The 27897-nt window shown below is 40.7% G+C and overlaps 1 protein-coding gene across 2 annotated transcripts; it reads right to left on the bottom strand.

Moving 5' to 3' along the window:
- Positions 1-296: 296 nt before the first annotated feature.
- On the bottom strand, positions 297-27897 carry MANEA (mannosidase endo-alpha). 2 transcript variants are annotated; one of them, XM_006118415.5, is made up of 5 exons: positions 27775-27897; positions 23386-23967; positions 19008-19117; positions 11088-11164; positions 297-7575 (listed from the first exon to the last, which is right to left on the bottom strand). In XM_006118415.5, exons 2-5 carry the CDS (start codon positions 23927-23929, stop codon positions 6939-6941), a joined length of 1368 nt encoding a protein of 455 aa, XP_006118477.3. In that variant the 5' UTR covers positions 23930-23967; positions 27775-27897; the 3' UTR covers positions 297-6938. The 2 variants fall into 2 exon arrangements, with proteins under 2 accessions (XP_006118477.3, XP_006118478.3); XM_006118416.5 differs by having other exon boundaries at positions 27686-27791.

Raw genomic sequence — 27897 nt, 5'->3', positions numbered from 1 at the left:
ATAAACTGAGAATAAATAAAGCACTAAAATAAAATATTGAACATTTGGTTAATACATGTGATTGTTCTGGTTGTACTTATATCTGTTTCTTACAAAGCTGCTGGCTTTTTTCTTTCATATCCTGATAAAAAAAAAAAGCATGTTACATCATAGCTGTCTGTTTTTCACAGTAGAAAATATTGAATATGCATTCCTCGCTCAGTATAAGAGGTAGATACAAAATTTAAACAATTAAAATTTCATTCCATTTTCTCATCAGTTCTTAGTACCATATTTTCTGTAAATGAACAAAACGCTGTAATAGAAATTTTATTTACCAAAATATCCAGAAATCATTTACAGTCTCCTCTTAGAATGACAATTACATAACAAGGTACTTAATATAGTTTTACAATTTCAAGCATATTTTGTGTTTGATTAAATTTTGAATTTCCTGAGACATGCATAGCATTTCTTTAGGCTATAGTAAATTAAATACTGTGCATAGCAAAACATTCCACATTAACAACAGTGATAAGTGTCAGAAATTGTAGTGGTCATCAAACTGAAGTGCAACAAAAATTAAACTATTCTATGCTTCAAAGTACCTTAGAGCATATGTAGAAACATATAGTAATGAATGAATATATTTCTAACTCAGTAGTTTCTTAGTATAATAAATCTAATTTACTACAGTGAATAGCAAAATGTACTACAAATATCTTAAAACGGTGTTTTCCAACAATTGATTATTTACAGGTAAGTTTCCTCAATAACTTATACAAGTGGAGCATTTATATTTTGGTTGCTTTTTAACTAGATTAGGACAATGCATCTTGAGTCTCTGATATCCAGATTTTGGATCTTGATCCATTTTTCCCACAGGCAAAACAGGAATAAACTCTTCTGCCTTAAGATTGGGCGATTATTGCCATTATGCTTTTCTCTAGAATATATATGTACTGAGTCTTCTCCTTTCACCACTTGAAAATGCAAACCTAAATCCTACATTTTTCATCTCTGGGTTAAACATGGCAGGCCTTTTCAAAGGCCTCTGGGTATTTTTGAGAGTTGTGCCCTGTAGAGAAAGCCTTTTACTGTCAAATGTAATTTCAGTAGAAGTTTTGCCTATTTAAAAACATAAGAATCAGACCAAATATTTTTCATGGATTTGTACCATTAGTGGTTCTGCATCATTATTCTCTTCTGTCTTTCATTGAATATGCAGTCTCACATGATAGAAACTGACTGGCAGGTGGCAGATGAATACCGTATATTCCGGCGTACAAGACGACTTTATGTTAAAAAACATCCCCCAAAAATCGGGGGTCGTCTTGTACGCCGGGTATACATCCCAGGCGCACCTGGGCTGCCCCGCCGCTGGCTTCCCCTGAGGCTTTGCAAAGCTGCTGCGGCTTTGCTCCCGGTGCCTCTGGTCAGCTGGGGACCGTCTCCAGCAGACCAGGGACACCGGGAGCAAAGGAGGCGGAGGGGCGCTGGGGTATAAGTGAAACCCTATCTTTTAATTAAAAAATTAGGGGGTCGTCTTATACGCCCAGTCGCCCTATACGCCGGAAAAATACGGTAAGTAAATTTTGGAGACCCAATCTCCTTTTATATACCAATTAGAGCAGCAGACAGTTCACAGAAAGAATCAATATGCCATGTTAGATATTGCATTGTCTCATGTAAAATACAATCTTAGAATTGAGGTATTTGATAGACAATGCACTTTCTACATTGTTACTAGTCTATTGGAAGAATCATGGCATTTTTGGCACACAGTTACTGTTCATAAACATTTAAGCATCTAGTTTTTTTTGTAAACATGATTATAAATGAACACTATGTACTAAAATGATTTGCTATGAGCTAGATTATGAGACAAATCTCACACACTGAATAGTACCTGGAAAAAGGGTGACAGAATCAGGCCACATTAGTAAACACACTTCTACAGCCAGATAGGAAAACAAAAGCACCTCATGTGTAACTGATTTAAGCGCTGTCCTTTACACACACACACACACACCAAAATATTAACATCACAACAAAATCATAACACATTTTGTAAAATTCATGAGACATATCATGCTTTTTTATAAAAAACATATCAAAACCAAGATACTGTAACGTTGATTATATTGGAACTATACAGGATTTCTTAGAAATAAAGTTACTTTAAAAACAGATTTAAATCTGGACTAATGTAACAGATTGACAATATTTTGAGGTTCACAAAAAGTAATGATACTGAATTGTTTAACATGGATTACTGTAGAACGTTAGAACTTCTTTGCAAGTAAAAGAACCTGAACTAATGCTTCTAGATATTATAATAGTTTGCCAGAGATTTTTACCATGTGTTAAGTAGCATATACATAGGATTTTTTAGAAACAAAGTATGTCTGTTATTAAGTTAATACATATGTTTTGCATAAACCTAAAACACCAAACTATTTTAATTTGGTCCAATTGCTAAAAATGTATTAAATTTGTCTCTATTTCCAACCACTAGCAAGAAAAACTATGTGCAATATATTTTTTCTGTAATACGTTATAAAGGGCACCTGAAAAACCCACGCAAAAGACTATCAAAAGGTATATATATAACATCAAAGTATACATTAGGTACACAGTGTATACAGAATTTCATGGTGAAAGTCAGTAAAGACTCCTGTAAAAAAAACTGGTCTAGTCTGTGACAGAATATTTGCACCACAAGACAAAAAAGAACTCTCCAAATAAAACCGATTGATCCAAGATTTAAGCTGTGAATTCAAAAGATGACGACAGCCATAAAGGGTTAACAGTATGTGAAAAATAGATACATGTGCTCTCTTGCCTAGAAAAAAAGGCCAGACTTTTTCAAATCTGTGCAATATACAGTAGACAAAGGTTCTGAAAACACAGAGGATGGATTGTGCTTCAGTTTAGGTATAGCTTACAAAAATAGATAAGTATATCAAAAAATTACTTGGGCCTGTCAGAATCTGAAGATTACAACTAAATTAACAGGGCCTTCACAGCAGGGGTGTTTAAGTGAATTATCTGGATTAAGAGACATTAATACCTAGCCTTAGAGAGCATTACCTGTATATTGTCATTATTGCTTTCCTCAACCATGATTGTTTAGTAGTATGTCACCAGTGATTCTAAGCATTTTTATGGAGCACAAAGATAATAGCAAATGACTGCAATTAATAATCATTTAAAGCTTTATTTTTGTCTAAATATCATTAGTGCAGTGTTATCTATACTGAATACTAATGGCAAACAATTGCTACATCTCACTGTAAAGATTTTAATGGCAATCATTGCAATGTGTTTTGAAATAGACTTGGGGAAAGGTGGAGGATACTACCAAAGTCCAGAGTGTAGGCTCATAAATAGATTGAGAAAGAATATCAAGATACTTACTAGGATCACACTGTTCAGCTACACTGACTTCTAGCTGAACATACTGCAAGGGCAGTTGTTCCTAAAAACTTGAAAAATAAAATTCTAATCTCTTTTCAAGGTGTTTGACTCTTTGGGGTTCATTGCTTACAAACTGTGAAGAAAGGAGATTCACTGTGTTTGCAGAAGTCTTCACTCCTCAACCTAATCTGATGAAAATGGTCTTTACTCTAAGCTATGCCTACGACTCCACCTACTAGAAAGTAAGACAGCTCAGCCACCCTCAAAAGACATAGCCTCTCTCCCACCCCCTCCGACACACACCCTATTTGCTTTTTCCAAGAACAGCAGGGAGTGTTTCAAGACTATTGGGAAGTCTCAAATTAATTCCAAACTTTGATATTTTCTACCCAGACAGTACATTAAATCCAAATCATAAAAAGGTTGTGGGATTTTGATTACAGTGGGAATCCTAGCCAATCTATGTGGTTTTGAAATTCCTAGCCAGGTACTTATTTGCATCTTTAAATATTTTAAAATTGGTTAAAATCCGCCATCCAGCGCTGATGTGTGATCCTTCGAGAACAATGTGGTTTGGTTAAGTTTTTTTTTTTTAAACTAGAGAAAGGTATCTTCAGTTTTATTCTGAGGTTACAATAAGTTCAAAGGTTTCCATAAACTGCATAAACTAGAGGGACCATACCAGTCAAATTTGAAGAGGAAATACTGTGGGGAAAATAGGCAATCAAAAGTTGATTGCAAACGGTCTAAAAAGTGCTAGTAAACAAGAGCTAAAAAGGACCTAAAGCTGAGAAAACTTGAATAAAACAGGTAAAGACTTCCTCTCTTCTAAACTTTTTCAGAATTCTCTGACTCCAGCCAATGGCAGTAGAGAAGGACATGGGAGCAGGATTGAGTACATAACTTCAGTAAACCACCTGAGGCAATGAGACAGAGTTTGCGCATGTGCAGTCCAACTAGGCATGGATACCTTAAATCTCTGGCTACAAGTGAAGGGGTGAATCAACTCCTAAAGCAGACCTCAAACTGGGACAGCACTTGAAGATGATCTAATGGTTTGAGCCTTTCCCTAGTTCATGTAGGAGGAATCATAAGCATCTCTTAAGTTGCTGAGACACAAAGCCAGAAATGAGAAAATTAATGAAAGGACTGTGTACTCTTACATTTGCACATTATATATATGTTATGATTTAGTATAATTTTACACTTACTCTGCCCTGGTATAAGTGACTATACAAGATGCAGGACAATGCTCTATTCTTTCTTTTCCAACTCTATTTTTATTTACATACATGCATTTCATCTGATACAGTGGGCACAACTTTCACATACATTAGGACAAATCTGCACTACACTAATGTCACTTAAAGCATCCAGTCCTAACCATTGTGAATGAGGCATAGAGATATGTCTAAACCATCTTCTTTTCACGCTCCTTGCACAGGGAGCTTATTCATGTAAAATGGTTTTTAGTCTGTGCCTTGCAACCCCTAATTTATGGAAACACTCTGACGGTCAGTGTAGTTTAGAATATCTTGAAGCTGCTCCTAACTACACTAGGACAAAAGCAGGACTGATCCCATCACTGGGAACCACAACAGGCTTCTCTGATGCCTCTTTTGTAAGCTATCCTCCATGTTCCTTGGCTGTAGCTGAGAATATGGTCCTGAATGTTCAACTTAGTACAGTGGACCTATGATAGTTACAAGTAAGTTGAAATTTCCATGCCTACGATGCTTGGAGCTTACTAACAGAATCAAGTAATAATCTGACATGAAATCTTATGTACAATCCTGGAAGTATAGAAGAATTAAAGAATTTCAGACAGTTTCCCTGTATGATAAGTTTGGTAAAAGTTGTCTTTATGCTATGGTGATACATTTCAGATCAACTCTTCCTTCTTTTACATTAGGAAGTCACTAACAAATCAACAATAACATGTCAATAGATTACATTTCAACATGTTTCAGAAAAATATTTTCACTTTTTCAATCCTGCATTGAGACTGCTTGGGCAGATTACTGGGCTTGCATCAGTTTACACAATGAATCACAATGTTGGATCAGGGCTTAAAGTAAATAATAATAAATAAAAAGCAATTATACTATGCTACAGATTAAGTACTTGCAAAAATACTCTCAAATTCACCACAACTGTAAAACCAAATAGCAAAGCCCGCATGGGTTCAAGATTGGGGATTTGCTCTATTTAGTATAGGATAAGTGCCAAAAATGCATTGCTAGGCAGACAATTTTTGAATGGTGTCTCAGAAACAATCACTGCTATAAATGAATGATTTATAGCATTTGAAACCTGAGAATCTCAGCTTTCAAAAAGGATTAAGCATTCATTTCTAGCCATGCCACATTATTAAATGTAATAACACTATTATCTTGCTTTATTTTCTCCTCATCTGAATTCTGACATGATTTTGATAGGTGATACCTTGAGTACTACAGGAAATCAATGAACTGTCTGAAAACTTGAAATCTCAGATTTCAAAGGGAAAGAGACACATTCATTCTAGCGGCTGAAGGCTATGTGCTGCTAAAATCATGTAATAAAGGCTGCTCTAGAAAACGAATCAACTGTAGGACTAGTAAATATTTGTGATTTAATCCTTTCAACTTTTCCAAACACTGAATCTAGGTCTGCAATAAATAATAAAAAAGAGCTTATCCCTTGTAAACATTAAAGAAAATCTTATTTAAGAAACAGACTTTTCTTATGTTGAGTAATTTCACCAGAAATTCCCCTCTCGTTATAGGTACTATTATTTCTTCTTTGGTTTAAATTTAGTTATAAGAGCTCAGTGCATTTTGATAACACTCCATAGTTAACACAATGCAAAATCCAAATACAAGACTAATTTGGAATTAAACAAGCTGTCATCAATTTTTTAAACCAAAAGTTTTAAAAGCTGTACATTTTAGAACAATTTCACACCATTCTTGGTGGATTTACCATAGATAAGTAAACTGTTAAAGTAATCTCTTTGCTTGCTACAAGATGTACAAATGGTGTAACAATTTGATATGTTATTTCATGTACCACAAAGAATTTATCCTTTGAGGAATTATCAAGACACAACTAATTACACTTGTATTCAAATCTGAAACATACACACACACACACACACACACACACACACACACACACACATATATATCTAAAAATAATAAATGTAACTATGCTAATTTCTGTCTCACTCTACTTGAGTCACCTTTGCATTATTCCAGGTAGAGTTTCTCTTAGCTTTACATACAAATTATGAATAAGTATTTAGCATTTCACAAAATATCCACCAAATACAACATCCAATAACCTAGAGATACCACTATTGGCTCACTATTATTTTAGCTTCTAAAAGGAGTCAAAGTTAACTTTAACTCAGGTACAGCAATAGGACCTACCACATTCAAATATTTTTTTAAAGTATAGTCATGATAAAAGACATCTTCATTGGCTGAATTAGAATCTCCAGTGTAACTTTCACCTTTCATATGGACAATTTATTTACAAACAAGGGTAGTGGCATCTCAAATAAGCCACTGTTCTTTTTCCTTACTATATTTCTCTGACCACTTGTGAGTGAGCTCCAGATACATAGTCGGTTTATGAGGCTTGTAATCCAGGTAAGTTACCTGTCCAGTTCTCTTAGGAACAGCTTTTTCAATCTGAGTCCCTTCATGCCATTCATTGAAAGAGGTGATGGAAATAATTTCTGGTCGCACCAAAAGTGCAGCACTGAAGGAAGTCTCATAATACTTCCCATTAACACGGTTGCGGGTGTTGTGGTTATTCCAGGGCCGAATGCTGGTGTCAGTGTACCCTGGCCCCACACTTGGAATGAACATTAAGTTGTTGCTGTCACAAAAGGCTTTTAGAGTTGGCCAATTGTGATGAGATGAGCCATAAGAAAAACCATTGGTGGCAAAGTACGTATAAATTCCATCAAAACCACTTCTGTGGATATCATGTTTATGTTTTTCTTCCACTAGAAGTGCAATGAATAATCCATCATATTGTGTATTGCGAATGCTCTGGGATCCGGAAACAGTTAATAGATTTGCCCATACTTCAGGGATTGTTACATAAGAATCATAAACATAAAACATGGGCAAGTTTCTTCCTGTGCTGGTCTTATGCCAGTAAAAGGCTGGATGGCCTCCATATCTATAAGGCAAACAAAAAATATGGTAAATATTAATAAATAACATGCCAGTTGGAAATAAGTCATTCAAATACTGAATGGAGTACTGATTAATTGTAAAATTATATTTTTCAAGATTAATTTAATTGTTATGTTATCATACAAATATATTTTTATTCACATGCTGGAAACTTAGGGTGTGTCTAGACTACAGAGTTTTGTCGACAAAAGTGGACTTTTGTCGACAAAACTATACCTGCGTCTACACTACCGCTGAGTTCTGTCGACATAACGTCGACAGAACTCAGCAGTTTTGTCGACGCTGGTAAACCTAATTTTACGAGGCATAACGTCTTGTAGACAGAGTTCTGTTGACAGAAGGTGTTATTGCATGTAGGGTTGTGTCTAGACTACAGGGTATGTAGTCTGAACTGAATGTAGTCTAGATGCTCTTTGTTGACAGAAGCTTTGTCGACAGTATCTGTCGACAAAACTTCTGTCGACAAATCCCTGTAGTCTAGACGTACCCTTACATTGCAGCAAGGAAACAACAATCTACAGCATACCTTAATTATTAACATCAAGTCCTAGAAGTAGCTATATCTCTTTCCTCTCAAAGGCAAAATACCAATTTGTTGAATCAATATGAAATATACTCTTACGTGACAGCAATAAAACAAAACCAAAAATGAGTAGCTGCCCATATATTCTGACTCTCAGGCTGGACTGAATTTAAAGATATTTTGGGTTAGCCCATTAGAAGTTTAGCTGGCAACCTGTGTGCCTAGAACATTTTTTGTTAAATAAAATACAATCATCTAATGAGCTTAAATAAATGTAGTTACAGATGTCAGCCTGAGATATCATGAAGTGTGAGATCCAAAATGGCTAGTAATCTGGTTCCATAACTGTTGGCCTTTGAAATGTGTTGCACATATCCATTCCATTGTTAGTATTGGGTGTACCCAGTGCACAGCCATCAGAAACTTTTTCCCTCGGTGGCTCTTACTGGATTGCTCAAGCTTCCCCTGCTGCTGCTGCACATCAAAGCATGCAAGTATCAAGAGTAGTCTCACCTCTAGTCCCCCTCAATTCTTCTTGCCACAACTCTGAAGTGGTGTAGAAGGGCAGGTCATGGAATGGAAATATGCAACATCTCACAAAATGAGTTATGGGACGGGTTAGTAATAAGTTTTCTTGGAGTGACTGCACACGTGCATTGTGCTCTTATCCTGCCTCCCGTCTTCCAGTTTGAGTTAGGAATCTATTTCAGTAAAGACTGGAGAGCAACTCATCCCATTCCAGCATCATTCCCAAAGTACTGAGCTACAGTACAATGGGAGGCAAACAGGCGGACTGAAGATCAGGCTGACACTTTTATAAATGTTTGTAAATGAAACTTGTGCCAGAAAGGCTGCCGAGGATGACACTGGCCTCATCAAATGAGTAGCAATTCTGTCAGATGGAGCAATATTAGCCAAGTCCTAGTACATGCATAGCCTGGAAGACATTCTCTGGATCGAGACTGAATGACCTCTAACTCTGTCTGCCACTGCTACAAACAGCTAGGAGGATCTATGAAAGTGACTTATTCTGTCATCCAAGTTAAACACTCTTCTTCCTCCTTGGTTGTGTTTTTGGTAGAACACAGGCAAATAAATTAACTGATTGACATGGAAAGGGGAAATCACCTTTAGGATGAACTTTGGATGAAGATGCAGGTAAAACTTTTCCTTTAAAAACAAAAACTGTATATGCAGATCTTTATATCAAGGTCTGCAGCTCCCCTACCTTTCCAGCCAAAATCACCACCACCAAAGATGTCACCTTTATTGACAGATGCAGCAGTGGCTCAGATGTGGGGAGAGGCATACGTTTAAAATCTCTGGGGAAACAGGGTCTTGAACTTGAAGATGTAATTTGTCTAAATCCATTAAAAACTTATCACAGGAGAAAACACAGAAACGATCCACTTTAGGGTGGAACAGTGAAGTAACAGCCAGATGTAGTTTGAGGGAACAAACCACCAAATCTTAGTGTTTCAAATAGAAGTAGCCCAAAATACGTTGAACTGAAGGTGGCCGGTGATACCACACTCTGGTAAAAGATAGACACATCCCTGAATTTAACAAGGTAAAAAGCCCTTTCAGAAGGTTTTCAACTATTCAGCAGGACCACATGAACATCTTTCAAGCAAGCTTGCTCTCTAGTGTTCGAGCCCAGCCCACCCAGGAGCATCACCATCAGCTGACCCACTGAAGGTAGGGAGGTGGGGTGGGCTCTGGAGTAGAGCAGGGGATAGGGCATTCGCCTGGGGAGCACAGGTTGGTGGGATCAAGCCCTGCCCACCCTAGGAGCAGCCAGACAGCCAACACAGACACCCCAGGGATGGAGCTGACTCACATTAGGAAGGCAGGACAAGGGATCTACTGAACATAGGGATCAAGCTTGCTCACTAGTGTCTACTTTATGGAAAATCCATGTAATTAAGTGAATGGACGGTAGGCTCAGGTAAAGGAGATGTCCATGATCCTGAGAGAAAAGGTCCCAGATTAGCGAAGTGAACCTAGAGGTTTCACTGACAGTGCCAGGACAGTGGAGAACCAGTGCTGGGGCTGTGAGTATGACTCTGGCTTGGTCCTGTCTTATCTTGCGCAATATCCTGTGAATGAGTGGGACTGGTGAGAAAGCACAAAGTAGCCTACCTGCTCATGTCAGTAAAAGGGCATCTGTTATGAAATATGGGCTGACACACAATAGAGAGCAAAACTGCTGACACTTTCTGCTGGAGTTTATCAGAAATTGGGTCATATGGGGAAACTCCTACTGCTGGAAGATACATCTGACCAAATGTGGGCAAAAAGACCACTTGCAGTGATTCAAACTATCTGCTCAGATGATCTGCTAAGTTGTTCTGTATGCCCTGCAGGTATGATGCTTCTAGGCCAACTGAGTTGGCAATACAGACAGATACCAATAGCACCGTCAATACTTGACAGACTCGAGGAAAACGGGCTGTCCTCTGCTTTAGAAGGTAAATGATTGTCATTGGGTTGTTTGTGAGGACTAACAGGCTGCTTCACCAAACTGCATTGAAAATACCTGGCACACACCCCATTTTGAGAGCTTCAGTTCTCTGACAATGATGTATAAAGCTAAGCACTCTGTGATTCTCAGACTCTGCATTTGACAATTCAGTTAGGGTGGACGTGGCTTATGACTGAATTGACTGTGTTAGCATTGGTCCTCCACATAGTAAATGTATCACACTCATCTTTGCTTGTTTATATATACACACACACCTGCCCACCCAGAGTTTCCACTTCCTGAACCTGACAAAGTGGGTTCCCACTCACGAAAGCTTACGCCCAAATAAATGTGTTAGTTCTAGTCAGTTAGTTATGAGCAAAACAGTCCTTTTAATTTCTCTCAAGCTCAGGTCATACCATATGAAGTTTAAGAGTTCATACAACAATTGAGAAATACTTACGAGGACGTGTGATAAAACCAAAAACAAATTTTAGAAAGCACTTACTTGTCTACTATGTACTTCACATTGCTGTACATACTGCGATCATCTCGATCTTTGTATGGCTCAATATGAAAAGTGACCTGTAAAGTGAAAAAGCAATAAATGCAATACAAATTATTCACTGAGGAATGTAAAAGTCATTAGGTGCTATTTCTCTAAGACTTATAAGGCACACCAAGAGAGCTCTAGAGAGGGACTCAAACAGCTCCACAATGCTATGTGTAATTATTTCAAGACCATTATTCCTGAATACTGATGCAAGACTCACTATTTTTAGACTGCCAATATTCAACAGATTTAGTTAAAAAAAGAAAAACTGTACAACTACTCTCTTGTGGTCCTGTTCATTGTGGATCATAAGCTAAATATGAGTCAACAGTCTGCGAACAGGTGATGGCAAACAGAGAGTTTAGAGAGGGAGTTCTCCAGGTAAGGAAGAAGTAACTACAGGACTCTTGAGGGAAGTGGCTGTGTGTAGTGTGTAAACCCTTTTTTAGGACAGCAGATATGGATGGTGATAGTTTTGCTGTTACCTTGTCCTCCTCCCAGAAGAAAGAAGGGATCTGCACTAAGTGCAAGCTGGTCGCCATTTTGGAAGAAAAAATTAGAGGAGTGGAGGCCCAAGTGTTGACCCAACGCTTGATCCGAGAGGATGAAGACTTCCTCGATAGAAGGCAGCGTTTAATCCTGCAAGCAAGGCAGGCAGAAGAGCCAGAGAGGGCAGTACAGGACGAGGAAGAGAACTGGCAGCATGTAACTTCTAGAAGGAAAAAAAGTCAGCACGGGAATCCCTCATTCCTACAGAGGCAGGAAATTGCTTTCAAGCTCTCTCCACAGGCTCTGCGATGGAGAATGCTTTGGAAGGGACCTCACAAGGAACAAATCGGAAGGGAACCACTTCAACTGGAATGCATGGGATGCATAGTCCTAGAGATGGGGGTTCCATGACAACTACCCCCAAAAGAAGAAGGCGGGTGGTGGTGGTCGAGGACTCCCTCCTAAGAGGGACTGAGCCATCCATCTGCCGTCCGGACCTGGCATCTTGAGAAGTGTGCTGCTTACCAGGAGCTCGAATTCAGGATGTGCCTGAGAGGCTTACAAAACTTATCAAATCTTTGGATCGCTACCCCTTCCTGCTTCTCCATGTGGGAACCAACGATACAGCCAAGAATGACCTTGAGCAGGTTACTTCAGAATACGTAGAGTTGGGAAAAAGAATCAAAGAATTCGGAGTGTAAGTGGTGTTCTCATCCATCCTCCCTGTTGAAGGGAAAGGAGTGGGTAGGGATCGTCAAATTGAGGAAGTAAATGCGTGGTTGCACAGGTGATGTCGCAGAGAGGGCTTTGGTTTCTTTAACCATGGGACTCTGTTCCGGGCACAAGGATTCTTAGGTAGAGATGGGATCCACCTAACAGAGAGGAAGGAGCATCTTCGTGGGCAGGCTTGCAAACATAGTGAGGAGGTCTTTAAACTAGGTTTGTTGGGAGACGGTGACCAAAACCCAAAGAGGAGTGGGGAAGTTGGATACCAGGAAGAAATGCAAAGAGGAACGAGCAACAAAGGAGGACCCCTGATTCGAATGCAGAGGGTAGGGTGATCAACTGGTTATCTAACATGTTTGTACACCAATGTGAGAAGCCTGGGTAACAAAGAGGAAGAATTGAAGGCCCTGGCCCAGTCCAAGAACTACAATTTGATTGGGATAACAGAGACTTGGTGGGATGACTTGCATGACTGGAGCACTGTCATGGAAGGGTATAAACTATTCAGGAAGAACAGGCAGGGGAGAAAAGGAGGAGTTGCACTGTATGTAAGAGAGCACTATGATTGCTCAGAACTCCAGTATATAGAGGGAGAAAAGCCTATTGAGTCTGTGGATCAAGTTTAGAGGTGTAAGCAACAGCAGTGATGTTGTGGTTGGCGTCTGCTACAGGCCGCTGAATCAGGTGGATGAGGCTTTCTTTGGACAACTGAGAGAAGTTTCCAGATCACAGGCCTTGGTTCTCATGGGCGACTTTAATCACCCTGACATCTGTTGGCAGACCAATACGGCAGTACACAGACAATCCAGGAAGTTTTTGGAGAATGTTGGGGATAGCTTCTTGGTACAAGTGCTACAAGATCTGACCAGAGGCTGTGTGCAGCTTGTCCTGCTGCTCACAAACAAGGAGGAGCTAATAGGGGAAGTAGGTGACAATCTGGGAAGCAGTGATCATGAGATGGCAGATTTCAGGATCCTGACCAAAGGAAGAAAAGAATAGTAAAATACACACCTTGGACTTCAGAAACGCAGACTTTGAAGTAACTGGCTCTAAAGATATGGGAAAGTCAGTGGATGTGATATACCTTGACTTTAGTAAAGCTTTTGATATGGTCTCCCACAATGTTCTTGCCAGCAAGTTAAGGGAATATGGATTGGATAAATGGACTGTAAAATGGATAGAAAACTAGCTAGACTGTCAGGCCCCAAGAGTTGTGATCAAAGGCTCTGTCAGGTTGGTGGTTGTTTTCTAGCGGAGTGCCCCAAGGATCTGTTCTTGGACCGTTTTTGTTCAACATCTTTATTAATGACCTGGATGAGGGGATGGATTGCACCCTCAGCAAGTTTGCAGATGACACTAAACTACGGGGAGAGCTAGATACGCCGGAGGGCAGGGATAGGGTCCAGAATGACCTGGACAGATTAGGATTGAGCCAAAAGAAATCTGAGGTTCAACAAGGAGAAGTGTAGAGTCCTGCCCTTAGGACGGAAGACTCCCAAGCATTATTACAGGCTGGGGACCGAATGGCTAAGTAGCAGTTCAGCAGAAAAGGACCCGGGGATGACAGTGGATGAGAAGCTGGATATATGAGTCAACAGTGTGCCCTTGTAGCAAAGAAGGCTAATGGCATATTGGAGTGCAATAGGAGGAGCACTGCCAGCAGATCCAGATAAGTGATTATTCCCCTTTATTCAGCTCTGGTGAAGCCACATCTAGAATAGTGTACACAGTTCTGGGCCCCCCACTGTAGAAAGGATGTGGATGCATTGGAGAGGGTCCAGCTGAGGGTGACCAAAATGATTAGGGGGCTGAAGCACATGACCTATGAGGAGAGAGTGAGGGATTTGGGTTTGTTTAGTCTGCAGAAGAGAAGAGTGAGGGGGGGGGGGGGGTTAGATAGCATCCTTCAACTTTCTGATGGGAGGTTCCAAAGAGGATGGAAAGAGGCTGTTCACAGTAGTGACAGATGCCAGAACAAGGAACATTGGTCTCAAGTTACAGTGGGAGAGGTCTAGGTTGGATATTAGGAAAAACTATTTTACTAGGAGGGTGGTAAAGCACTGGAATGGGTTACCTAGTGAGGTGGTGGAATCTCCATCCCTAGAGGTTTTTAAGTTTTGGCTTGACAAAGCCCTGTCTGGGTTGATTTAGTTGGGATTGGTCCTGCCTTGGCCAGGGGGCTAGATTTGATGACTTCCTGAGGTTTCTTTCAGCTCTATGATTCTACAACTTGATGACCTCTTGAGGTGCCTTCCAGTTCAAGTATTTTATGATTGTATGATTACTTGTTTTATATAAAAGATTACTTACCTAGAAAAGGAATAAGCATGTCAGAACTACTAAAATACATAGATAGCTATATAGTGTAAATTTGGTTAACCAAACCATTATCTATTTGCATGTCAAAACTGATTACAACTATTCAAAGGTTTTTATGCTCTACTTCTAAACAATATATTCTTTTTGTTACAGATAATAATTCTGCAAGAGAAGCTTTCAGTGAGAAATTAGATTTTAAAATGTAGGTTGTGAAAACTTTACTTTTAATTTAGAGTTTTATAGATTTATCAACAGCAATAAACATTGAGGTACTAAATTTAATATAGTTCCATTGCAACTTCTGAATTTCAGGCTTGGGGCTTATGAAATTATTTATGTTATTCACTTCAGCTCATTTTAAACTCAACTCCATTGTTTCAACTACTCAATTAAAAAGAAGAATGTTTTACATCAATGTGAGTAGTTTTTTCAGAAGCAATTTTTAAGCTAGAATGCATTTAACGCATTTAATGAAACCAATATTCAGCTAGTCTCACATGAATTTGATATTATTACAAAGATTTTTTTTGTCAGTCACCAACTAAAGTGAATGATTAGGATTGTTAAGTTTTCCCTCAACTATCCCATTATTTCTTTTTCTTTTTTTACTTCAAGTCCAATAAAGAAACAAATCGAACTTGACAAGGGTACCGTTAAACACTATGAGTTTGTTTTTCCTCTCTTTAGACGGAAAATATTTTCTTTTGTATGATGATTATAAGTTTAACAACTAGTCTGTCACCTTTTACTCTAATAAATTTTGCATTCAAAGTCTAAAGATGGTTACAAAATACTAAAAATTATGTTCTCTGCACTATTTTAATAGTTTAATTACTTTCATAGCGTACACTACATTTAGGCCTTAACAGGAAAAATTTGACATTATGGCAACCTCTAAAAAGTTTATGTGCAGGTTCACAGTCACTATGTATGACTGCAACCCCAGGATTTGATCCAGTCTTTACAGCAGTGGAGCTGCAAAGTTATCTGCTCCATAGTTGTGATTCAAGATATAATTTACCTTTGTCATGATTCACTACTTAATTTTATAATGAATCTATGTAAATTCTCATTCCACTTCCTAAATCTCAATAAAAATCTAAAAATTCAAATTAATCTGACATTCTCTCACTTTTGTACACTATATACAGACTTTAATGCTATAGCACAAAGGCAAAAATGAATTATTTTAAATGTACTAGTTCAGGTAGCTATTACAATTGAGTTGATAAATAAAAGTTCATCAAAAATAAAAACTTAGGGGCACAAGCAATGAAGAAAGAGGGAAAAGCTCAAAAGACAATAGAGCTATTCACAGTGGAAAGTTGTTTTATGTGGTCTTTGTAAGAAACGTAGTGAGCAATAACATGGAAATGGAAAACAAGGGGAAGCTGAAGCCAAAAATAGGATGAAAGAGAACATTTTCTATTGATTTAAAATTCTGATGTAATGTTTAGCTTCATTGATTCTAAGTGCTAACATAACAGCTAGAGTATTATACGTTTTTACAGAGTGCGAGTGATTTAATATAAAATTTAAATAAGAAAATTTAAGATGTGAAATTAGAAACAAAGTACATAATTATTGTTATTAATACTTGTTGTATACACACACACACACACACACACACACACACACACCCTGCCATCTGAGTGCAGGTCTGGCTGAACATGTAACTAGATGTAAGTAGGACCTTTATTATCAGTCAGTATGATTGGGAAGATGGATGCAAATTTAAGTTGTATGTAGGGACTTAGCAAGCAGTATGCTGGAGTCAAGATCAGCAGGAACATCCTGATATTGGGGACAATGAGCAAGATAAACGTGGAATTTAGAGGTCAGGTTGGGGTAGGCAACAAGCGGCCCACAGGCCGGTCGTGGTTCACCAGGGTTTGCCATTGGCGGGCCACCACATTGTTTACCTGAAGCATTCACAGGTATGGCTGCTCACAGCTCCCAGTGGCCACAGTTTGCCATTCATGGCCAATAGGAGATGCGGGAAGCTCCCATTTCAGTCATTTCAAGCTACCAATTAACTGAATATTGATACTGAACCCAAAGGCCTTTTTTGTTTTTGATGAATAAGTCAGAAAAAATTAAGGCACATAGTTAACAGAAGAGAATTAAAATCAGTTTATTGAAGTGTAGCTCCTAAGAATTGTTTTTAATTTCACAAGGCATCTGAAGAGGTGTCCATTTTCCTACTGTGAACTTGCTTTAAAGTGGCTTATACCCTGCTTTTCTCAGTATTTTTCAGAGGGTCTCAGAGTATGTTTTCAACATCTCTGAAATTTAGGTATTTTACCCTTCTATCCATTTTATAGAAAGACCCAAGAAGAGAAAGGCAATCAGAGTTGAACAAAATACTATATGAAGTCAGCCAGACCCAGTAATTGAACCCAGGAGTCCCCTGGCTCCATGTCCCCATTAACCACTGAACACCACTAACTTAAAAAATTGATGAACATTTAATGTGAACTGATATTAAGTAAAATATTTAAAAAGGGCTCTAGAGGCGACCCTAGCAATTACAGACCAGTAAGTCTAACAACAGTACCGGGCAAATTAGTTGAAACAATAGTAAAGAATAAAATTGTCAGACATGTAGAAGAACATAATTTGTTCGGCAAAAGTCAACGTGGTTTCTATAAAGGGAAATCATGCCTTACTAATCTGTTAGAGTTCTTTGAAGGGGTTAACAAATATGTGGACAAAGGGGATCCAGTAGATATAGTAGTAGTATATAGTATACTTAGATTTCCAGAAAGCCTTTGACAAAGTCCTTAACCAAAGTCTCTTGTGTAAATTACATTGTCATGGGATAAGAGGGAAGACCCTTTCATGGACTGAGAACTGGTTAAAAGACAGGAAACAGAGTAGGAATAAATGGTAAATTTTCAAAATGGAGAGGGGTAACTAGAGGAGAACAATTTAGCTTTCCTTAAATCAGACAAGAAAAGTTTGTGCTCTATGTCTATCAGTTTCAATGAGCTATTATTCTGGCTTTATCATACATTTGGAGCTGATAAAATGCACATAACTTGACTCTCCCTGGAAATAACCATACAGGTAATAGGACATGCTGATTTTCTCTTTCAAAACCAGAATTGTTTTTTGTTCCTTTTTGCATAGAATTTAAAAGATAGCTATGTAACCAGGACTTGGGAAAAGAAATGGAAAAGTTAATATTTTAACTTTATCATCCTATTTTTCCCTTGATCTGGACTCCTCTCTGCTTAAAGAAATTCAGGTATTACTTAAAAAGTAAATTTCTGCTTTACTCATACATGAAATGAAAAGTGGTGAGGTTTGAGGAGATTTTTGTTTTTGTGCCTTAACAAGTAACCTTTCTTCTTTTCTTTAGGTGTTGACAAATAAACCAATACAAACCATGGTATTTTCCCTGCCCACACTGAGTCTCTTCTACAATCTAGGATGACATGTCCTTAGTCTTTTTCTCTAGGATACATGCTGTGATGGGAAGCATCACAGGGATTTCCTTGATACTGTCAACCAGCATGCTGGTCATGCCACTGAGCCCACCATTCTGTCCTACTGGACTAGAAGGACTGGTCTCCTCCAGCCAAGGCACAGAGTTAAGTAACAGCCCCCCAGCACAGCAACACATACAGGCTGTGTCTAGACTGGCAAGTTTTTCCGCAAAAATCAAATGATTTTGCGGAAAAACTTGCCAGCTGTCTACACTGGCCGCTTGAATTTCCACAAAAGCACTGATGATATCATGTAAGATCATCAGTGCTTTTCCGGAAATACTATGCTGCTCCGTTCGGGCAAAAGTCTTTTTCTGAAAGACTTTTGCGCAAAAGGGCCAGTGTAGACAGCACAGTAGTGTTTTCTGCAAAGAAGCCCTGATCGCGAAAATGGCGATCGGGGCTTTTTTGCAGAAAACCGTGTCTAGATTGGCCACGGACGCTTTTCCTCAAAAAGTGCTTTTGCGGAAAAGCATCCTGCCAATCTAGACATGCTTTTCCAAAAATGCTTTTAACGGAAAACTTTTCCGTTAAAACCATTTTCGGAAAATCATGCCAGTATAGACGTAGCCACACTGTACTAGCTGGGAGCTCTGGGAGGGCTCAGCTATAAGGCCATTGACATCTCCCAGGAGCACTGCCCCCTAAAGAGGGCTTTGTTTCATGAAAGCCAAACAATTAAGAATCCACACATACCACACCCCATAAAAATAAAGCTTTTAGTCTGTTTATAGCCAATATATATACACAACAGTTAAAAGTGTACAAATTACTGAGACCATGAGCAAAAATATATCTGTACATTTGATTTAGAGATTTACTGAACATGAATACTTTAAAAATACTATACCTTTAGATTGTATTTATGTGCATTATCCAAAATAACAGGCACCAAATCTTCAGCAGGTTCCCCATTTTCATCAGCCATACCAGGTGGGTACCACGAAAGTGCTATGACACCTAAGATACAAAACATGAGTTATACCACCAAAAATAAACTATGCCTACTAAAATTTTAAAGAAACAGAAGTACATGAAAAGTATAAATATTCACATTAATGTGCAACATAGTTTATACAGTCAGCCCTGGACTTCACCCCCTCCCAGGCATCCTTTAGGGAGGAAGGGCAGATTCCCCCCCACCCCCGAGTCACATGGGAACATTGTCAGGGAGTGAAAGGAAACTTCACAGCTTTCTGCATTCCTCAATCTAGCTGGGGCAAACAGAGAACAGATGAATCTGGATCTGCCCCAGAAGGGAACATGCACCCCTCCCCTGGCTATGCATCCTGAAGCTGCAATGGCCACGGAGTGGTGTGTCTCACCTGGTTATAAGCTGCGGTGATGAGACAGGGCTGGGGTAGTCCTCTCTTCCCAGGGCATCATGTATTCTGAGCCTCTCATTCTCACCCCAACCCTCAGCAATGATTTAAAGAAAGCATGTAAATTTTCATTTTATTGTCCCAAAAACAAACATTAATTAAGGACCCGAGCAATGTTGGGTAACTATTCTAGTACAAAATATATGTACATAATTCTTATGGGAATAATATGGAAGTATGGTTTGACATTTTTTTATGATGGAAAAAGGGAAAGACTTTAATATAACTTCAATGTATGTAGCTGCATACTTAATTTGACCCTGCAATTAGTGCAGATGAGCAGACAAATGGCCTGATAAAATTCTATCATTGCTATTTCTGTACTTTGCTTAAGTGTCATATACAATTCCTCCCTCCTATATACTGTCTAATCTTTTCCATCCATGTGTGGAATGAACCTTTTATGTGCACCAAGGCACCACCCATAGAAACAAAAAGCCTAGTTGTGGATTCTCTGCTAATCAGAAGGGTAAGATTTGAATTTCTCAAGTGGTCACAAACCATCCAACTTACAGGGGACCCTGTTCATCAGCCCACTGAATAATGTAAAATGCAACAATACCTATACTAAAGTCTTAGTTACTACATAAAAATCATAATATCCACCATCTTTGTACAATATTCTTATTGTTTGGAGGTCATGGGTTGCCTTTAGATTAGAAAAAAAAGGATGGTATGACACATTTTAACGGTAGACACATCCAGTGGACAAGTCATATGGTCTGAAATGCAATGGAACAATTGTTGGGGTTTAGAGTCAGGTAATAAAGTCATTATATATGAATGACATTAGTTCACAAAAGTGAGAGAGTAGGCACTATATGAGAAGGTTGCTCACCTTGTGCAGTAACTAAGGTTATTCGAGATGACTGTTCCACTTTAGGTGTCTTGCCACACTGCACTTTTAGTCACAGATTTGTAGTGATAGTGCCCCAGTTGGCCTTGCATGTGCAATAGTAGTCTCGCACCACTTCAAGAGGTTACCTTACATGCACTGCCATCCATCCTTCTCTACCCCAGAGAGTAAGAGTGAAACTCTGAAGCAGAGAGAGAGTGTGTGTGTAGTGGAGCACCCAAAGAGATAACCACTTTGAAGATCCTCTGTTACTGCACAGGATGAGTAACTGCACAGGATGAGTAATCTCTTTTTTGAAGTATTCCCCTGTAGGTGACTATGAAGCAGTATCCCTCGAGGATCTAGATGAGAGTAGAAAGAGTCCAAACTGTGTGTCTGCAGAGGAATGTTGTTCGAAGGAACAGTGGTTGGTAAACATGTGGGCCAAAGCCCAGGTAACAAAGTCTAGTGACGTGGACAATGCTCTGGTGGAGTGTGCACAAATCACAGTTGAAGCCAGGACATTGTTCTGGTGATAGCATAAGCAGATCTAGTCCACCATATACTTAGATAATCTTTGTTTGGAGATGGCCTCATCCTTGGATCACTCTGTAACCAATAAGAGGTAGGAGGATTTTCTAAATCTTTTTGTTCTTTCTAGGTAGAACTGGAGGGCCCTATAGACATTGAGAGAGTGGAGAGATGTGTCCTGATGTCAGTGTAATGTTTCAGAAAGAACACCATTAAATAGATTGGTCGGTTTAAATGAAATAAGGATACCACCTTTGGGAGAAATTTAGAATGAAGTCTTAAGATGACTTTGTCTATTTGAAATATATAGCAAGTGTGCCAATCTGGGATCTTAACCTTGTTATACACACTCATGGGGAAACCCTTTGAAACCTTGCTATCTGTTCATCATTTCATCTTTCCTTGCTGTGGTCACCTCCACAAGAAGAGAAGGTGAAATAGGGTGAAATAGGGTGGGATATTTTAGAAGAGGTTAAATGACCCAAATCAGTGGGGGATCTACAAACAGGGAGGCAGCAGGATTTCCCCAGGGTCTGGGATAGAAATGTCAATGTGTAGTTGACTACCCAATTAACTGATAAGCCTAGGTCATCAGTTAATGTTGTCGACTACATGTACCACCCCTTGCTGCCCCCCTCAGCTCCAGGTATCAGAGGCAGTGGAGGGGGTGGGAGGGGGGAACTGGTGCCCATGAAGAGCTGGCTTTAAGCGGCTCCCCACAGCCTCAGATTGCCTGCCCCCAGACCTCTGCACTGCTGCCTCTGATAGAGAGGCAGCAGCGCGGAGGGTGAAGGGGAATGCTGGAGCTGACAGGCGTGGGGAGTCAGCTTTTACGAAGACTCCCTAGGTGTGCCAGCTCCATCGACCTGCCTGTTCCCCCACACCTTGCTGCCTCCTACAGAGGCACAGAGGGGAGGGAGGCAGGAGCCAGTGCTGAGGGGAGCCGCCTTAAAAGCCAATTCCGCCTTAAAAGCCACCACTGGCTCCACTGTGCAGTCCCCCCAGCCATGCAATAAACTTTGGGGGATACAAGGAGAAGGCAAAAAGACAAATTTATCTTGCACCTAAAAAGTTAACAGGCAATACTTTAGATGTGATAAACCTATTTTAGACTGCAGATTAATATGTTAAATATAGACACTAGAAAGTGGGTTATAATCATTTTATATGTCACCATATGTTTCTATATCCTTACTCATTATCTCTTAAAAATTTGATAATAAACTTATGGTTGTTTTCAGTATAAATGCATCTAACGCTGTAGTATTATTGATCCTAAGTAGAATCATACAAACTGGTGTGCACACAATCCCCCTGAAGGCAGCATACCTAGGATTTCTGAGAGTGTTCAATGGATAAGGGGTTGCATACTACAGGGATTGCTTCAAAAGAGGTGAACTAGGGTGTACCTATTGTTAAGATAGCTACCCAAACAGTCTCCTCTGGACTTTGCCTAATAGGCTGGAGGTGTGAGGGAGCTAACACCCAAGCAAGTCTTCCTCTTGATGGAGGTGGGGAAGGTGACATTTGGTTCTGAATTGCCTGAGAACCATTACAGAAATATATAGGGTGAGTCTAGACTATATTCCTCTTTCGAAAGAAGAATGTAAGTGAAGGAAATTGAAAATGCAAATGAAGCACGGATTTACAAATCTCACACTTCATTTGCATAATCACGTCCGATTGCTTTTTTTGAAAAAGATTTTTTTTAAAAAGCAGTCTAGACGTGGTTCTTTTGAAAAAAAAACCAACCTTTTTTTAAAGAACACTTATTCCTGAAAAAATGAGTTTTACAGGGTTCTTTTGAAAAAGGGTTTTCTTTCCCTTTCTTCCCTGCTTTTTTTTATTTTCTGGAAAAAACTTTCAAAAAAAGTGATCGGATGTGATTATGCAAATGAAGCACGAGATTTGTAAGTCTGCACTTCATTTGCATTTTCAATTTCCTTCATTTACATTCCTCTTTCGAAAGAGGAATGTAGTCTAGATGCACCCAAAAGGCAGATCTCTATTTGAAAGACATATCCACTACAAAAATTCCTACATGTGTAATGTTTACACTACAGAAATACTGTTTAACAGGTAAACAAATATTAAAATTCCTTCATCTAAATAACTGGTGGGCAACCTCTGGCCTGAAGATCATATTTGGCCAAAAGGGTTCTTTGTGTGGTCTGCGAGAAATATGGTTTATAGAGACAGTCACCAAACCTACATCTGCTCTATACAGGTCTATCAATATGAAGCAGCTTGAAAGAAGAGACACTAAATTATGGACTGAACCCGAAGCACAAAGTCATTTGTTAGAAACAGAAGTTCCATGAATCAATCATTGACAAATTTCTCATGTACACAAAGAAAATACCAAAGGTTCCTTAAATTCCAATAAATAGGAAAAACAAAGGAAGTGAACAATTCTGTTTACTCAAATATCTGAGGTCAAACAAATGAAAAAAATGTAAAAATAAACAAATATTTATTACCAACAGAGGCTGATCGCATTTGTTGCATGTGGGCTTCTATGACAGCAGGGTCTTTAGAACTGTAAGTTCCAAGTTCAGGGTAAAAACTGGATGCAATATCATCTGGAGGATTGTGTCTTCCTTTTGGATAATTGTTTGCAATTTTGGAATCCCAATGTGGTACCAGTGGATGGTTCCAGTGAATATATTTACCATCAAATTGTGGATTCCCAAACCAGCTGTAGTAGAACACATGGAAGTTATAATTAGGTAAAGGCAGTTCCTCTTCCAACTTCCTTATAGAGGCCATAGATGTTTTCATGCTGTTAACTGCAATACTGTGCGTATTGGTGTTTGCTACCCTATCCTCCTTGGCAGCATTTAGGGAACTATGTTTATTTTCTAAAAATGTTCGTTGTTGAAGTTCCGGTAAGAGACCAAGTCCAAATGGATCCCCAAAACCAGCTCTGTCAGGTCTCAGAGTCTTCAAAGCCATCATCATGGAGCAAATGAATAAAATAAAAAGCAACAAAATAATGCAAGTTCTTCTGTGAAATCTTGCCATATTGTCATAGTTTAAGAGTCTAAACCACAATATTCCAGCTACAAGAGGTGAAGAAAAAGATATTTTAATAAGATCTGAACTTATCAATTAAGCAATATTAGATACTTCATAACATTTCTAAATAGGATTTAGGAATAAATGTAACTTCTAACAATGCACTATGTTTGCATCCTCCCGTAGATATCTCCATTGCTGGAAATAAAAAATAAACAACACATACAGTCTCAAAGATTATGCATACATCTTTTCATGAAATATGAGACAAGACTTTACAGCAGGGCTACTCAACATGGAGCCCTATTTAGTGCGATTTAGTTTTACATGGGGCTCAACATGTGGCCCGTGGGTGGAAACCAAAACAAAAAAGTAGTCAATATAACAGTATTCTGTTGATATGCGTTTTAGTAGTTAAATTCCTGGGCTCATTAAAGTGCTGTCATATGGATAGAAATCGGGTAAACATTGCATTTTATTAATATCAGCAGAACAGACTTAAATGGGGCCTGTGTGTTGTGTAGTCTTGCCTTAATCTTTGTACTCATGCCCATCAGTGTGCAAAAGGCTATCTGCATATATATTTGCATGTATATGCAACTACACTTAAGCTGTGGCCCTCAGCATGTGCTGCGAGTATCACTGTGGCCCTGGGGCTTCCAAAGTTGAATAGCCTGCTTTACAGCATCAGTGGATTACACATTTTATCTAACATTTTACGTCTCAACTGTATTTCTGCTACTAAACACTATGAAGTGGGAATTTGGATTACACTATTTCCAAGTGATAGAAATGTAGCTGTGTTAGTCTGGTGTAGCTGAAAGAAAATACAGGACCATGTAGCACTTTAAAGACTAACAAGAAGGTTTATTAGATGATGCACTTTCGTGGGCCAGACCAAGTGACTGCTTTAGATTTACCCAATGTCACTGCTAGGAACACTACAGTATAGCTGAACATATTTACTTTGTGCACTTGATACTCCTGAGGGAATACTGTGTTACCATACATCTGCAGAATCCGTATCTTCCACAAATGCACCCGTCTGCAGAGCCAGGTGAAGATGCATAGGATATGGGGGGGAGGGGAGAAGAGGAGAAGAGAATGGGAGGCACACAGCACAAGGGACTGCTGGTAGGTCACAATGATTGGGGGAGAGATTGGGATAGGGGTACAGGAAATACTAGCATGACAGCACTGAGCCAGGAACTTACTGGGAATGGGTGTGCAGAGCTGCGTAAGAACTGGGAGTAGCTGAGTGGTGGTACAGGGTCACATGGGATGGAAGGAGGGAGGGCTGCTCCAACGGAACCTGCCGCACCACAGGCAAGGAACTGATCCAGCCAGGCGGGTTAACAGGTTACTGGGTAAGCAAGCTGATAAGCCTACTGTTTTTCAGGTAACCTGTTAACCGATTAAACTCTTAAGGCACGTCTACGCTATGGAGAAGATTGGCCCTCTGGAGGTGAATCTTCTAGCGTTCGATTTAGCGCAGGGGTTCTCAACCTTTTTGTTACTGGGGACCATCAAATCCATTCACAAACTTTTGGTGGACTGGTAGAATTTCATTTGCATATTCATTGCACAAATTATGAATATGCAAATATTCAAATGAAACAGTCCACTAAAAGCCCAGCTTCTAGAGACCCCAGTGGCAGCCCACCATCCCTCCACTACCCCCAGCACCAGCCACTGACCCCAGAGTTCCCTGCACCCAATCCCCTCAGTGCTATCCCTCATCCCAAATCCCTAAAGTGCCAGCCCCCCACCCCGTAGAGCTGCCCCATCATTAGACTCCCCAATTCTAGCCCAGTTTCCAGAGCCCCCTGTACCCAACCCTCCCCCCAGAGCCAGCCCTGCCACCAAAGACCCGCCCCCCCCCCCCAAGAGCTCATCCTCCAGAACCCCCAGCACTAGCGCTGCCCCTGGAGCCCTCAGTTGCTGCCCTGCCCCACCCCCTCAACTAGCCTTGCGCTGCTATCTGCATCACAGCAGCTCTGCAGGCCAGGACTGGAGTACACCACTCAGCAATGCACTTCCCATCCAACCACAGCTGTTGGGAGAGATGTGTCCTGCCCCGCCTTTCAGCCAATCAGCACTGGGCAGGGGCAGGGTCCCCTCGTGTTGCAGAAGAGAGTTTCCCTGTGTGGCAGGAGGGTCGCACTGAGCAGCTCCATACAGCCCTCCTGCCATACAGGGAAGTATTCTTCCAAAGCTTCCCAGGCTTATTGGTTAATCTTGTTGTCTACACGCATTCTCCCCTTCCCCCACTTGCTGCCTCTGAATCAGAGGTGGGGGAGGAGGGGCCGAGCGGAGCAGAAGCCAATGCCTATCAGGAGCTACTTTAAAAGCCAGCTCACCAGCAGCACCAGATCTGCCTTTCCCTCTGACACCCCCAAGCTGTTGCCTCTGACAGAGAGGCAGGAGAGCGGAGACTGTGTGTTGGGGGGCAGGCTGGAGCCAATAAGCACAGGGAGCCTGGGTCTGCTGCAGACAGAGGCTGTTCCACAGAAGCAGCCCCTATCTACGAGGAGCTCAGACTCCCCCAAGGACAGGGGCTTCTCCCACCCCATGCTTCTGCCTCTATCAGAGGCAGCGGTACGGCAGGCAGCCGGTCTGCACAGGGAGCTGTTTTTTAAATTGGGTCCTCTTGTGGACCGACTCCCCCTGCCACAGAAGCAGCAGCATGGGGTGATTGTGGGCTCTCTGGGAGTGGAGCTGGGAGCACACTGGCTGCGAGCCCCACCCCTAGGAACTACTGAATAATAACCACTAAAATTTCATGTGGTCACATGATTATTCAATTACAATAGCTAACATAAGTGGGCTCTGCCCAGGAAAGCTCATGATATCATGTACATGTTTTGTTAGCCTTTAAAGTGCTACCAGACTAGTTGTTGTTTTTTTTAAATTATCCCTAATAGACAAAGACACAAATATCTTTCATTCCATAAGGACTCAGCAAAAGCTAACATTTTCCCATGTGTGTGCTCGTAGTGAAATATGGATTACAGTCTTCCCTCTATCTCCAAAATGCTTACATACTTGCTTTATTCACAGCTTTTAAACTCCTATATTCAAAAAAGTTACTTTTTTAAAAACCAAATCCTTAGCCCCGTGTAATGGTAAAATGGGTTACCATTTTAGACGCATTTTTGCATCCCTATTCAAAACGGCTACAAATAAAGGGGTTTAAAGAGAGAAATAACGGGCGGGCTCTGCTAGGGACATTTGGAGCGCTAGTTTCAGAGACATTGACTATTTCCTCTGTCTAGTCCGCTAGTCTCCCCTTGGATGTGCGCGATTTTTGTGCACCCACGTGAGTGACACAAACACTTACATACAAAACCCCACAACCCACACCAGCCCCGTGGGGTTGTACTCGCAGCAGGGAGCGTCAGGCAGACTGCGGGCACCTGACGCTTCCTCAGGGGCTGAGCGCCTGTGGGTCTCAGGCCGACACGCAGACAGGAGGGGAGCGCTCGCCCCCCAGCCCCGGGCAGCCAGCACAGGCCCGGCCCCGCTCGGCCCGCGGCCCAACGGCGGCGATGGCCGGGGAGGAGCGTGGGCGTTTCTCCCCCGCGCAGCGCTCCAGCCAGCCACGGCCCGCAGAGGAGCGCGCAGGGTCCGGGTGGGAGACGCCACCCCCGGCACCATCCCGCTCCCCGCCAGCGTCACTGCTGCCTGCGCCCCTGTCGCCGGGCAGAGCAGGGGCCCCGGGTGGGAAGGGGGGGAGGCACTTTGGGGCTCCCCGTTACTCACGCGGCAGAGCTTGCGGAAGGGGCAAGCAGCAGCTGCGCCTAACGGCTACTCCCGCTCGCGGCCGTTGAGCGCCTATGTGGGACAGTTACCTTATCATGGGCTTTGCAATTCCGTTTGGGTTTGGCTCCCTGACTGTGACTGAGCATGCGCCGACTTGCGAGCATGCGCAGTAACTCTTGGCGAAGCCTCTGCCCGGCGAGCATGCGCAGTAA

The sequence above is a fragment of the Pelodiscus sinensis genome, chromosome 3 (genome assembly GCF_052426305.1).
Source record: "Pelodiscus sinensis isolate ZL-2025 chromosome 3, ASM5242630v1, whole genome shotgun sequence".
Classification (NCBI taxonomy): domain Eukaryota; kingdom Metazoa; phylum Chordata; order Testudines; family Trionychidae; genus Pelodiscus; species Pelodiscus sinensis.
The sequence above is the reverse complement of the archived record's forward strand: the minus strand, read 5'-3'. Positions and strand labels throughout refer to the sequence as shown.

What these genes read in the sequence shown, in the direction of transcription:
- MANEA (XM_006118415.5), bottom strand. Translation starts at nt 23,929, where the DNA reads ATGGCAAGATTTCACAGAAGAACTTGCATTATTTTGTTGCTTTTTATT. An exon ending in CACATAAATACAATCTAAAG is followed by an intron (nt 11,165 to 19,007) that starts GTATAGTATTTT and finishes TTCACTTTACAG; the next exon opens with GTCACTTTTCATATTGAGCC. An exon ending in GTGAAGTACATAGTAGACAA is followed by an intron (nt 7,576 to 11,087) that starts GTAAGTGCTTTC and finishes TTTGCCTTATAG; the next exon opens with ATATGGAGGCCATCCAGCCT.